The sequence below is a fragment of the Astyanax mexicanus genome, chromosome 12 (genome assembly GCF_023375975.1).
Source record: "Astyanax mexicanus isolate ESR-SI-001 chromosome 12, AstMex3_surface, whole genome shotgun sequence".
NCBI lineage: Eukaryota > Metazoa > Chordata > Actinopteri > Characiformes > Acestrorhamphidae > Astyanax > Astyanax mexicanus.
Window position 1 is genome coordinate 4396515 of NC_064419.1, and position 14095 is coordinate 4410609.

The 14095-nt window shown below is 40.8% G+C and overlaps 1 protein-coding gene across 2 annotated transcripts in view; it reads left to right on the top strand.

Moving 5' to 3' along the window:
- The window catches only part of ccdc120a (coiled-coil domain containing 120a), an 84874-nt gene that overhangs the window by 60213 nt on the left and 10566 nt on the right, over window positions 1-14095 (top strand). For both annotated transcript variants that reach the window (XM_007245825.4, XM_022670891.2), the window contains exons 2-10: window positions 4974-5115; window positions 5812-5893; window positions 6563-6693; window positions 7495-7611; window positions 8160-8283; window positions 10620-10676; window positions 10834-10975; window positions 11862-11963; window positions 12892-14013. In XM_007245825.4, coding sequence (XP_007245887.2) covers window positions 5068-5115; window positions 5812-5893; window positions 6563-6693; window positions 7495-7611; window positions 8160-8283; window positions 10620-10676; window positions 10834-10975; window positions 11862-11963; window positions 12892-14013 — 1925 coding nt within the window. In that variant the 5' untranslated portion in view covers window positions 4974-5067. The remainder of the gene's footprint in view (window positions 1-4973; window positions 5116-5811; window positions 5894-6562; window positions 6694-7494; window positions 7612-8159; window positions 8284-10619; window positions 10677-10833; window positions 10976-11861; window positions 11964-12891; window positions 14014-14095) is intronic.

The window sequence follows — 14095 nt, forward strand, 5'->3', positions numbered from 1 at the left end:
CTCACCACAAATGTAAAGCATGGTGGTGGTGGTATCATGTTTTTTTTTTTTTTTAGCTTTTATGCTGCCTTAGGACCGAGACAGCCTCGCGTTACTGATGGATCATTGAATTCTGGATTGTTCATTCAAATGTCAGGCTATCTGTCCATAAACTAATGCTTAACCACAAGTGGGCCATACGGCAAGAGAAGGGCCCTCAAGCACACAAGTAAGTCTACAAAGAAATTGTTAAAACAAGATAAATACAATTCCATTTTGGAATGGCCAAGTCAGCATCTACAAATTAGGACTAAAGGAATAAGGACTAAAAAGAGAGTTTCATGCCAAGAAACCCATCAACATTAGTGAGGTGAATAAATTGGCGTTCCAAAAGTCATGCGAAAGTAGTATGTTTAGGGATCATGAAGTGTTACCTCAGAGAATGGCTTGGGAACACCCACAATTGTATAAGTGGTGAGGTGATATCTTGTGAGTGAGGTTGAACATCATGAATTATGGTAGCTGGTGTGAGGTCTGACCGTGGGTTCTAGGTGGATAAGACATTTCATTTGCAAAGTTGTGGGAACATATTAATTGGACATACTGCTTACTTTCCATAATGACATGACATAGTGGCATGTTGGTGTATGTTAGAAATGTTGATTACTGTATATCAGCACTTACCTATACAGTATTGTTGCTTTTATTTAAAACTTTGCATCTTTAGTTTTATTTTTGTTTATGAATCTGGCAGTAGTTCTTCACATTGTGTAAAAATTTCATAATTAACAATAGGCCATTAAAAATGTCACAAAATGAATGGAAATAAAAATATTATTATACTAACTTCTAATGAAAGTGAAGAATCTGTCTACCTACCTGTCTACCTTCTGTATGTCTGTCTTTCTGCTGGTTTACCTGTTTGTCTTTATGTGTTTCTGGCATTTGTGAGGTTGTAACAGATGTAGACGATGATGATCAGTTTGATGTGATGGGTTTTTTCTCTGGCCTTGGTCCCACTCCCCCCAGACAGCAGCACGACTCCATCACCTGAAACCCTACACTGAATAAACGGAGGTGGACGAGTCTGCTGTGTTTGCTCTACCAACATGTGTTTATTTGTGTTTAACTCGTCTGCTGGATCACTTTCCATTGGCCTTTCTGTGACCCCATGTTTCTAAGTACATGCATGTGTCTGTAAGAGTGTGTGAGAGTGTGTAAGAGTGGTTATTAATCACATCTTCTCAGGCAAATACACTACTTTTTTGGCAGTTTTTAAAGGTCTCTCTTGTTCTAAATAAAGCTTAGATATGATAAAAAAGAAATGTATTCTGTGATATTGCTTAAATTTTGTAATAAATGTAGTTTCGGGTGAAGTTCAGAAAATATAAAAAATACAAAAACAAATTTAAACGAACTTAAAACAAATTGAATTAAAAATTTTGAGAGTGTGGAGTTTACCCTGTGAGTAAATTTTGGTAACACTGATGAGAGTTACAGTAAATAGAGTTAATAAATGACTTCCTACGGTATTGAATTAAAAAGATAGAGTTATTTTAACATTATAGTGCGTGGGACCATATGATATCTAGGACAGTGTTAGATTAAACTCCTAAGGAGTTAATTTAACACTGTCAGTTTTGCTCTGTTCATTCACAGTTCTGTGGTCTGGTTGAGTGTGAGAAGTGTCTCTGTTTTTTGTGCTTGTTTTTGGATTCTAAAGCTGGAAGCAGAAGGGAATGGTGGTGCCTGTGGTGTCTGCAGACTGGCATGTTTACAGGAAGTGGTTTAGTATGGCACTTTTGGATAAGAAGGCTGAAGCACGGCTTCTCTCGGATGTTTTTTGTTTTTATTCAGCTGAGCTTTGTGTTTTTGGAGAAAAGATCGCTCTGATATGATGCTCATTTTGTTGGTAACAGCAGAAAATTCTGAATGGGAATAACCCGCCAGAAATAGCACAGATTTGCTTGTAGCACAACATAAACAAAGCACAGCTGGTCATGTTTTAACAGCAGCGGAAACATGTAGCCTAGCCTTATAGCCCTGCTTATTATAATTATAATACGCTGTCATACTCAGACTCCTTAAACAGACTAGCATTGGTGCTACAACTGTGCAGAATTAGCGATGGTAGCTGCCAACACAAGACTTCTTTCTCTGGTTGGCCTAGTGTTAGCGTTTAGCCTTTTAGCTATGCTTACTTTCAGATGTTGAAGCTGGGAATGCATTCGAGTTAAACATTCAGAGCTAGCATCAGCTAGCATTTTTAGCATTGTTCCAGACTAGCATTGCTAGAAATACCAGTTGATAACACACATTATATAGCATTTTTCAAACATCCAAACATCATGAAAACACATTGTCCACAGATAGAAGCTGGAAAGTACTGTGTGTATGACATTTTTATAACAGTCTGTTTATAGTCAGATTTAAGGGTCAATTGTGTTAATTGTGACAAGCTTAGAGACTCATTATTAACATAATTAACATTATTAGCTGGAGACAATATTTTTTGCTAACATCAACTCTCATTATTTTTATGATGATTTTAACTAAATATTACCTTATTTTTCACACTATAAGGGGCACTTAAAATCCTTTAATTTTCTGAAAAATCGACAGTGCTCCTTATGCATACGTTTTACCAGTCAGGTTGTAAGGAGCAGTAAAGCCACTCCACTGAAGTTTCTCCAGCACCGAGACTGGAGCAGTATTAGCATTAGCCGCTAACTGCACTAAGTGCTAGCTCTTTTGGTGTCCAGAGGTGAGTATTATTGGACTGTAGTCTGCACCTTAAAGTCTGTAAAATAGTGTAGCAGTAGCTGAATGCATTAATTGGAATTGGTGTCTTGGTGCTAAATCTCACAGGACAAAGGGCTTCAGAGGTCTTGTTGAGTCTGTGTTTAGAGGAGGGCCTTTACCTATTAGGAAGTTGGTTTTAAAGTTATGGCTAATCAGTGTATGATATTATAAACACACTGTAGTTCATAAACTATCATAATAATTCTCAAAATAATCAGTAGCACCATAGGTGTTAGGGCATTTATAAGTAAGTGATAGTGGTGTTAAGACCCTAATAAGAGTCGTGAGCTTTATTTTCACTTTCTAAACAAGTGCTGGATCTGCACCAGAGCCATAAACATCCATCCACCCTCATTCATCACCAGCCATGTGTCTGTGGGAACAGCGGGCAGGAAGTGGAGCTCTGAGGACAGGAAATGGCTCGTAAAGGAGGAAGCCAGTGAGGGAAGCAGAAATGGGAGGTTCACACTGACCCACACAAACAATACTGAGAGAGAGAAACCCTGACCCCAAAAACTCATTTACAGGACACAGGACTCTTTCACAGAATTGCTTGAGAAAAACTCACCAAAATAACTAGTAAAGAAGCTTTATAACAGCTTTATAAGCTTGATAATATTTATAGCAGTTAGCAGCAGCGCTAGCTGCAGCGCTTAGCGCTAGTAAACGCCGTCCGACAGCACTGCACTGAGGAACCCTGAGTGTTTTGGTAAATGAGGATGCTATCAGCTAGCGGTTCGTTCCACATAGCTTGTTTTAACATAGTAAACATGAGGAATACAGTTCAATATATTTACACCTGAACGTTGAAAGAGCTAGTGCTGCGATAGCGGCTAATGCTAATACTGCTCCAGCCTCGGTGCTGGAGAAACTTCACTGAAAACTCACTCTTATAATGCTGCAATTTAGCGGTTTAGCTTTACTGCTCCTCACAACCTGACTGGTTAAATTTCTACATAAGGCGCACCACATTGTATATAAGGCGGAAAAGAAGGATTTTAAGTGCACCTTTTAGTGGGAAAAATATGTTTTTCACACAGTGTCTGTAAGCAGTAAAATCCTGTTCTCTCAAACAGCATGTAACGCCACACACACAGCTGTTGCATGCTGCTGCACCTGGCTGTGTGTAATCTTTGTTTACAGTTACGGTGCAGCTGAACCAGTAGCCCTGATAACCTCACAGCTGAGCTATCTCATGTGTGTGTGTGTGTGTGTAACTGTATCAGACACACTTATGTTTTATTCAGCCTTCCTTCAGAATAGAGGTCTGCGCGGGACTGTTTTTTTAAACCCGCTCCCGCCCGCTCCCGCGTCTTTTTGTCCCGCTCCCGCCCGCTCCCGCAAAAAAATCACTTCTTTTAATCCCGCTCCCGCCCGCCACATACACATTCCCGCCGCTCCCGTCCCGCAGTCCTAATATGAATTGAATTAATTACATTTAGTGCTTCAAATTTACATATGTATTTATTAAAACAGCAATTCAGTTCGCAGTCCAAACACATGCCATCAGGTGCATCAAGAATCCTAGAAGTGGATTAGAAGTGGATCTATATTATATAAAATAATAAATGTAAAAATATATAAAATTTAATTCAATTAGTTTAATTAATATTTGTATTATTATTATTAATAATAATAATAATAACAATAATAATAATAACAATAACAATGTTATTGTTATTATTATTATTATTATTGTTATTATTATTATTATTATTATTATTATTTTGCACCAGTATAGTAAATGTCGTCCTTTAAATTACACACCCCCCTCCCCCCCCCCCCCCCTCCTCTGCACACGCCTGCTGGAGATGCTGAAAATGTGTGTGTGTGTGTCCATCCTCCGAGAGATTTTTCTTGTGTTTTTTTGTTGCTTGCATGGGAATCATAGCGTGATTATTATAATTTTCTTAACTATTTATCAATTTGCGGGAGCGGGACCACATGTTAATGTGGTCCCGCTCCCGCATGGCCTGTATTGATTAAATTACCGCTCCCGCCAATAACAATTCAGTTTTGTCCCGCGCCGCAACATATTCTGACGGGTCCCGCGGGTCCCGCGGGACTCCCGCGGGAGTGCAGACCTCTACTTCAGAACCTTCAGACTCTCAGCCAGAACCCTCATGTGTGGGATGGCTCTGTAACTCTGTTACTCATCGTGGTCTTTGATGTGTGTGTGTGTGTGTTTGCAGGGCATTGAGTTTGCAGAGGAATCATCACCAGCAGCACAGTGGCTCCCCCCTCAGGCCTGTCGGATTACTGCAGCCCCGGTACTAGAGGTGCTGCATGGCCACAGGCCCAACACACAGCAGCACGTATGAGCACAGCCGCAAGGTAAGAAACACACACACACACACACATACTAGGGGTTGCACAACTTTTTTGTTGTATTTTTCTCTAGTTGACTAGATATTTAAAAATACTTGTTTTTATAAATTATTTTTAATGATCATATTGACAGAAATTAGTTTGTCACATTATGTACTAAATTATACTTCCACATTCAGTGTTTCTTAGGCTACACTTTTACAGAGGAACTTAAACACATTTATAATTAGGCACATCCTAATCAACCCCCCAACCCCCACCCCCCCCCCAAATCGCAGTTTGAGTCATTTAATTTTAAGTATCTGTCGATACCGAGTCCTGATCTGACACTTTATGGATGCAGTACAAAAAAAGGAAACATCCTAGTTTTACTAAATATCCATATAAACGATTTCCATTTAAACATGTATCTTTTCTTAAATAAACAAGCTAAATAATCGATCAGGACTTTTTTTTTAAACAATGGTATTCCCTGTATTTTTGGGAGGGAGACAGTAGTAATAGTGTAGTGTGATTTAGGCCTGGCAGACTAGATTCAGACCAGACATTTTTACAGTTTTATAATGTCTATATTATAATATAGAGAGAGAGAACAATAGGTAAGAGTCTTCAGCACAGTGATGCTTCAGCTAGAGCACATTTATGATATGTGAAATGTGGAACTTGTATATATTTCTCTCTTTCTCTCCTTTCTCCGTGTAGGTGAACTCACGATCAGCAGGCAGCAGGGTCACACAGGCGACACATGACATGGAGGTCAAAGGTCACCTGATCACTGGACCTGGTGAGTGCGTCAGCTTGGTAATAAGATGTCCAAATGTTTGCACAGGTCATGCAGCATAACAATATGACTTCCTCCTCAGTTTTGAGTTTTTCAGCTCCAACGAGCATCTAGGAGCACTTTGTACCTTTATAATTATAGACTGTAGTCCTGAATCTCCTGTTTCTCTGCGTACTTTATTACTATTATCCTCCTTTCACTTTCACCCTGTTCTTCAATGGTCAGGACCAAACAGAAAGCTGTTGGTGGACTATTATGATCCCAGTAGTGACAGTGTGGTGTTTAAAAACTCCAGCAGCACTGCTGCAGTGTCTGATCCACTCGGACCAGCACAACACACACTAACACCTCTACACCACCACCATGCTAATCAGTGCTAATCACTGCAGTGCTGAGAATAATGGCCCACCACCCAAATAATTATAATAAAAATAGCTCCTCTGTGGTGGTTTTCTCTCTTTTGGGGTCCTGACCATTGACGAAATATCAGGGATGAAAGTAGGATAATAATAAAGTAGCAGTGACACATTATAACATAATTAAAACATGTTTCTATATGATCAATTGTGCTGAAAAAAGGGATAATTGCTGTAGAAGCAAGGTCATAATGTTATGCTAGTTACATGACATACTTACAGTGGCATAAAAACAAACGTGTGTATGTGTGTGTAGAGCTGCAGGGCTGTATGGACAGTAAGCAGCAAGCCGAGCGGATGGTGGAGCTGCAGGAGAGGCGCAGGGGTCTTCAGGCTTTACTCAGCACCCGCCTGGCTGAACTCAGACGAGTGTGTATGCAGGAGGCTGTAAGTATCAAACACACACACACACACATACAAATACACACATAAATATACGCAAATACATGCATAGAAACAATATTTGATGGGTTAAGTTTCTCATAACGGTCTCTCTCTCTCTCACACACACACACACTAATATAGAACACTATTTTTTTTTAGTCAGGATGCACCACAGTGTCCTGAAGAGGAGGCTACTGTCACACACACACACACACACACACAAACACACACACAGCTCATTACCACACTCCTAAGCCCTGAAGCGATCGGACACTGATACACACTCTCGTGCTGTGGCCTGCTGTCTATGGCTAACACCCGCGCTGTGAGAGCTGAATAACTGGCCATAAGTGCTGGAATCCCACTGTCTTTCCTCCAGACCCTCAGCAGGGTGCAAATCATCACACATAATACCCCATAATATCAGCCTTTACTGACTGTTTACTGTCGCTGGGCTCAAAACATCATACTTTTTTTTCATCATATAGTTTTTTTACGTTCTGCTAAAGCTGCGGTTAGCAGCTAATACTAACGCTAATGCTGCTGCACCCAGCCTTAATGCTGGAGAAACTTCACCCTTAGACAAAATCTTACTGTAAATAAATGGAAACTGACAAATGAAATCAAACTGTCACAGCAATGCAAAACAAATCTGGTAAAAAAAAAAGCCTAAAAAAGTATTAGTCTTGTTTTTAGAAGAAATTATGGATTAGCGTCCCAATAAGTGTCTCAATACTTTTGTCCACCATTACGTGAAGTATTGTGTTGTATGACATATTTGTTTTGCTTTGGCCAATCCCACAGGAACTGACTGGAGAGGTTCCAACTGAGTTTCCTCTGGAGGTGGGAGAAAAGCCCCCGCATGTGCGGCGCAGGGTTGGCTTGGCCCGCAATGGCTCCAAACACCATCCGAAAAGTGAGGTAAGTGGATTTTTAAACATTTAGTGGTTGAGTGATGTTAAATCAACTGTTTGTTCACCTTCACAGCATGAATAAGCAGGTCAGTTTCCTCTGCTAAAAAGCATTAGATTTATTCAGGTAGCTGCACCGTATAAATAGCAATATGCAAAAAGCAGTAAGTCAGAGCGCACCTGGCTTGACCCACTGGTTTATTTCATGTTTCGCCCAAAACACACCTATGATTAAGTAAGAGAATTAGTATATACCTTTTGTTCATTTTGAGCCATGCAAGGTGTACTTTTCTTGTCGTTACGATAGCAAAGTCCCAGTGACATGCCCTAATCAACCTGCACAGTGCTCAGTTGATGGCTATAAGTCGCTAAACTAGGGCTCTATATTATATGTATCATATATATATATATATATATATATATATATATATATATTATATATTATTGTCCTGGGGTAAACATAAATAAAAATAAAACTATAAAATAAATATGTGTTTAAATGTGTACTTTGTGAGCATTAGTGTTGTTCAGACCTCTGACTGGTTTGTGTTGATTAAGGAGGAAGATGCATCTCAGAGGAAGACGAAGAAGCCTCTGTTCAGCGGCGCCCTCCGCAGGCACACGGACACAGAGCAGCAGCCGTCTCACGGCAAGAGGACGGTACACAGAGGATGCCACACTGGTGAGCTCAATTCTGACAAACTTATTGAAGTGATGTGGATCAGCAACAATTATTAAATGAAACTACTGTATTATGTGTATTATATAATAACATGCTAAAAGTCTTCGGACAGCAGTAATTTGAGAGCTGTATGTTGATCATGAAGTGACACCTCAGAGGGAAAGCTGTGTATTGTGATATATTGTGAGTCATTGTAATTCTCACAAATTGTTTGGATGTGAACGAAACTAACATAGCATTTTTTTGTTCTGTAATAAATATTGTGGTATTAATAAAATAATTCAAGAATTCCATAGATAGCAATGATCAATATATATATGATGTTAATATCAATCAATTATATTGATAATGCCCTCTTTGTCCTTAAATATTGTAGTTAAAAAAATGTAAATAGTAAGATTTGTTTTAGATTATGATGATGTCATGATAATTCACAATAATTTGCCTTATATGACCTGGCACATCCTTTGATGTGATTATTGCAATATACTGTATTGAACAGGTCTAATATGCATTAACTCTGCTGTTTTTTAGCCAGTAGATCAGCACATTTTTATCTCTGTATTGTGAAATTCACATTCAGGGCTGTCCAAACCAGAAGTGTTACTCTGCCCCCATTCACCTCCTCCTAACTGCACAAACAAAGACATAACAGGAACTTGGAACACTGTTATGTAACATCATGCAAGGCCTTGGATCTATTGTTTTCTCTGACTGTTCAAGCAAGTAAACAGCTCCTGGGAGATGCCTTAAAGCTTGTACACACACACACACACAGGACAGACACACACACACACACTGTACGACTGACCCTAGAGCAGCTGTCAGACTGCAGTGAAACGGCTGGCTGCTCTTGGGCTCGGCTCCAGACTGGCTTAGCTTTGATCTCCACTCTCTCTCAATGAAGAGTCCGAGTTAAGCTAACAGAGATTAGACTTGGCTCTACTGTGTGTATGTGTGTGTGTGTGTGTGAGAGAGAGAGAGATACAGTGAGAGAGGGAAGGGTCAGATCACAGTTTAGCATGGGTCAGACCACTTTAGCCCCACACAGGTAGAGAAGCCAGCTCGGAACCGTGGGAACGTATGGAAGAGTGTGTGTGTGTGTTTATGGAAAATTAAATTAGGCAGAAAAGGTTCTTTCTCTCTCTCTCTCTCTCTCTCTCTCTCTCTCTCTCTCACACACACAATTTAGAGCCAAAGGTCTACCTTCAGAAAGGAAACCACAATGTACAGTAGAGGAGGAAGTGTTGAGTAACTTCACTGTTTCCTTATATTATTATTAGACTATTATGACATAGAATTACACACACATACACACACATACAGACTAGGCCGGGGATCACAGGGAATCACACAATAACATATTATCACAATACTGTGGTTCTGCGGTACTCAATATATATATAAGACATTTTTCTATTCCTGATACTTCACAGCATCTGTGTTACTGACGAGGATTTAAATAATCCTAAATAAGTAAAAAAAAACAGCAACTATAGATTTATTGGTGTTTAAGTTTCACACAATTTAACAACCACTATTCTTTACTGCAGGTTTATACTATTAATTAATTTCTTTATTAGCGCCACCATGTGGACTAATGAAGCAGTATCTTCAGTAAGTCAAATTGCAGGGCGAGTCTAGACTGGGGAGTTTAGAGTGTTTGCTCATGTTGCACGAAAAAATATCCAATATTTACGCCATGTATTGATAATGTATTGCAAACAAAAACCATGCAATATATCATGATATTGATACTTTGTCCCACTTCTAATACATAAACATACTTATATATAATTATATTTATAAATTGTAGTTTTGTCATTGCTTTTTTTTTTAATGCAATAAAAATACATTTAGGCTTTTTTTTAAATAATGCAAATGTAAAAACAATGGTTTAAAAAGTTTACAGCAGCAGTCCCTACAATTTCGGTATTTTAAATTGATAGCAGCAGTCTTTCTAAGTTGGGAGGAGACAAAATATTATAATTGTTGGCATCAGTGTTCTAATACAAATATTCCTGCAGTGGTCTGGTAGGTTTGTTGGTTGAAGTAAATGCTCTCTACATTTTTACTATATGTATTAAAGTGTTTGAGAGCATCTGTTGTAAAGTTGTGAAGAGGTAGAGTTACAGGTTTACAGTGAAATTATTAATAATAATTTAATCCATATTATGAGAAACAAGAACTACTCAACTAAACATAGAAAAAATACTTAAAGAAATGAAGGTCAGTCAATCTAAAAAATGTAAAGAACTTTAAAAGCATCCTCAGGTGAAGCTTTGTTAATGCAGCTGTGGGTATTATTATATAATGTATTGTTGTTTGTGTTATAGACAACACAGTGAAGTCAGAGAGCAGCTCTACCTCAGACTCCACCAGTCAGGAGAATGGTGAGTTATACTGGTGTGTTTGTGTGGTTTGTGGACTGATCTGGTACCTACACTCAGTGTCTCTCTCTTTCTCTCTCTCTCTCTCTCTCTCTCTCTCTCTCTCTCTCTCTCTCTCTCTCTCACACACTCATTTTATTGTCTGTCCCTCTCTCTACAGAGGACACCTCTGATGGTCAGTCCCCCTCTCGACCCCGGCTGGCCCCGGGGAGCCCGGACAGCAGGTTCTGTCGTAAACTCTCCCCAGTGGAGATCTACTACGAAATGAGAGTACGCCGCAACTCAGTGGCCAGTTCAGCCAGGTACATGTCTGTCTGTCTGTCTGTACATCTGTGTATCTTTCTATATCTCAATCTGTGCATATGTCTGTCTGTGTATCTTGAGTGGCTTTCTGTCTGTCTGTCTGTACATCTGTTTGTCTGTCTGTTTATCTACCTATCTGCGTGTCTATATATTTGTGTTTCTTTCTATATCTCAAACTGTGCATATGACTGTCTGTGTATCTTGAGTGTCTATCTATCTGTCTGTCTATCTGTCTCTCCGTTTGTCTATCAGTCTGTCTGTCTGTGCATTTATCTATCTATCTATCTATCTATCTATCTATCTATCTATCTATCTATCTATCTATCTATCTATCTATCTATCTATCTATCTATCTATCTATCTGTCTTTCTGTCTGTCTGTCTATCTGTCTGTGTATCTGCATATCTGTCTGTTTGTGCATATGTCTGTCTATGTATCTGTCAATCTGTGTGTCTGTCTGTGTATCTGTGTATTTGTCTGTTTATCTGTCCTTCTGTCTGTGTATCTATCTGTCTGTGTATATGCATTTCTGTCTGTCTGTGTATCTGTCTATCGGTCTGTTTGTGTATCTGTCTGTCTGTGTATCTGTCTGTGTATGTCTATCTGTGTTTCTGTCTGTCTAGGTATCTGACTGTCTGTGTATCTGTCTGTCTGTGTTTCTGTCTGTCTGTGTATCTGTTTTACTGTGATCTGTGTGTGTATGTCTGCCTCACTGTGTATCTGTCTGTCTGTGTGTCTGTCTGTGTATCTATCTGTCTTTCTATCTATCTATTTATCTGTGCATCTGTCTAGCTGTCTATGTATCTGTCTATCTGTGTATCTGCCTATCTGCACTGTATGATATAAAGTATATGTTAAGTGAGTGAAATGGTTCTTCTCCTGTAGTCCGAGTCGTTCTCTCCCGAGGAGTATGTCTAATCTGGAGGGGCGGAGCGTTCCTGCAACTCCCCTGCTGACCCGCAACGGCCCCAACGGCGTTCATATCAGGTAACACCCCCCCCCCCCCCCCCCAGACCCTCCCTGACCACAGTTTTCATTTTAAAATGAGTTCTTTTTAATTCTGATAATTTTTTGTGAAATTCAGTCACTATAAACACAGCAGAAGTGAACGTTAATGAGCTCACTCAAAACCGAGTAAATTAAATACAGTTGTCATTTTTACTGTACAGCCTAATAACTCCACATTAATGCATCATTTCACATATACGTCCCCCGGGCTTCTACAGCTCTGCTCCTGTGTTCTGGGTAATGAGCTGGATAATAGATAATGACTCTAGAATTGATAATGGCGTAAATGTTTGGATTGAGTTACCCGTCCTAAATGAACTGGTAATGCACTAATGGATGTGATGCTTGCATCAAAAATGTGCTTCGTTCAGCCTCTTTATTTCCTACTGAATTCAATTACACACACAGACCAGTGTATTATTCTGCAGCGCTGAGAGGAGGAGGAATAAAATAGAGCTCTATTATTACTCCATACACTGATCATTACAGCTTACTTTACCTCACATGACCTTATATAGCACCACTCTGTCAGCCAAGGATTTTGCTAATATAGATTAAATGCTCAATTTTTACTAAATATTTAGGAACAAATTTTACTCAGCTGAAAATTGTCAAATATATTAAGAACTATATTGGGCATTTTGGTATATCTGCTGTAAGGTTAAATATGTTACATAAAAAAAATTAGTTTTTCATTTTATTTGCTTAAAATATCTCTTAAAAAAAGAGAAAAGATATTTAGACTATTTTATTCATGCAAAGCTAAAAGAAATGTAAAAAAAATAAAACCTGCAAACAATATTCTGGTATTCAATAATAGCAGAATAGCAGTATTATAAAAGCTATTTTATAGTCTTCATTTGCATATATATATTTTTTTTCTTTAATTTAAAATTAATCTCCCCAGGTCTGAATCCTCCAGCGGCTCTACAGGAACAAAGCAGTGGTCAGACAATCCAGAGGTGCCTCAGCCGGTGCCCGTCCCATCTCAGGAGGGGTCTTCCCCAGCGTCCTACGAGCAGAATGGCTGCTCTTACAGCGCCCAGACTCGCCGAAGCAACAGCTCAGAGGCGCTGCTGGATCGTAATACCAACCCCGGAGTCGATGAAGGAGGTCAAAGGTTGGGTCTGCCTGCCCGAAACGGGCCGTATAAAAGTTCAGAGGCTCTGCAGGACGGACGTCTGAAACAGGCACAGCGAGACAGCCCTGAGCGGCAGGTGAACGGGCACGCCGAGCTGTCCCGGGTCCGTTCGGTTTCAGGTGGGCGCGGGGTTAATGGCCCCAGTGGAGGCTACAGTGAGATTCTGCTGGATTATGTTTGGGGAAAGCAGCAGAAGATGCAGCAAGCCCAACAACAGCAGCTTCTTCAGCAGAGACTTCAAGCTCAGAACAGTGTTAAAGGCCGGGCCTGGCCCGAACCCCCCTCAGGAGCCCCCCCGCCCTACGTGAACGGCTTCCCCCAGTCCCAGGCCCTCATCCTGGGCTCAGGACCTCCAGCCTACAGCCCTCTGATGCTGCGAGGAAAACCAGGCGAGCCTCGGCGGGTCAAAGTGTCTCGTACCAAATCCTGCGGACCGTTCATTCCCCTCCAGCAGCACCAGCAGGACACTGTCGTGATTACAGCCTACGGCGAGACGTCTACGACCAACAGGACTTCAGGTATGGGGCATTACAGCCATGCTGACCAGACACTGGGGCAGTACCAGCCACCCCTCAGACCCCCCCACTACAGCGCAGAGCCCCCTGCAGGCCCCGCCCCGGACGAGTCCACCCGCAATCTCCACAAGGCCCTGGCACTGGAGGGCCTGAGGGACTGGTATCTACGCAACGCTCTGGGCCAGACCAGCGTCAGCGCAGGGAAAGCCCAGGAGGTGGCGCCGTCCCAGCGCAGACGCACCACCGCCTCCCTGCACGGGTCCCACCCGCACCCGCCTCTCAAACACCAGCCACAGTCCTTCCAGGGCGACACGCCGTACCCAGTCCAGCTGCCCCAGTCTGCCACCTTCCACGGACACCCAATACACGGGCGGTGAGTGAGACAGAACCTGCATCAGTCAAAATTACATTCTACATTTTAATGACATTAAAAGAACAGTGGGCTTAATTTTGTG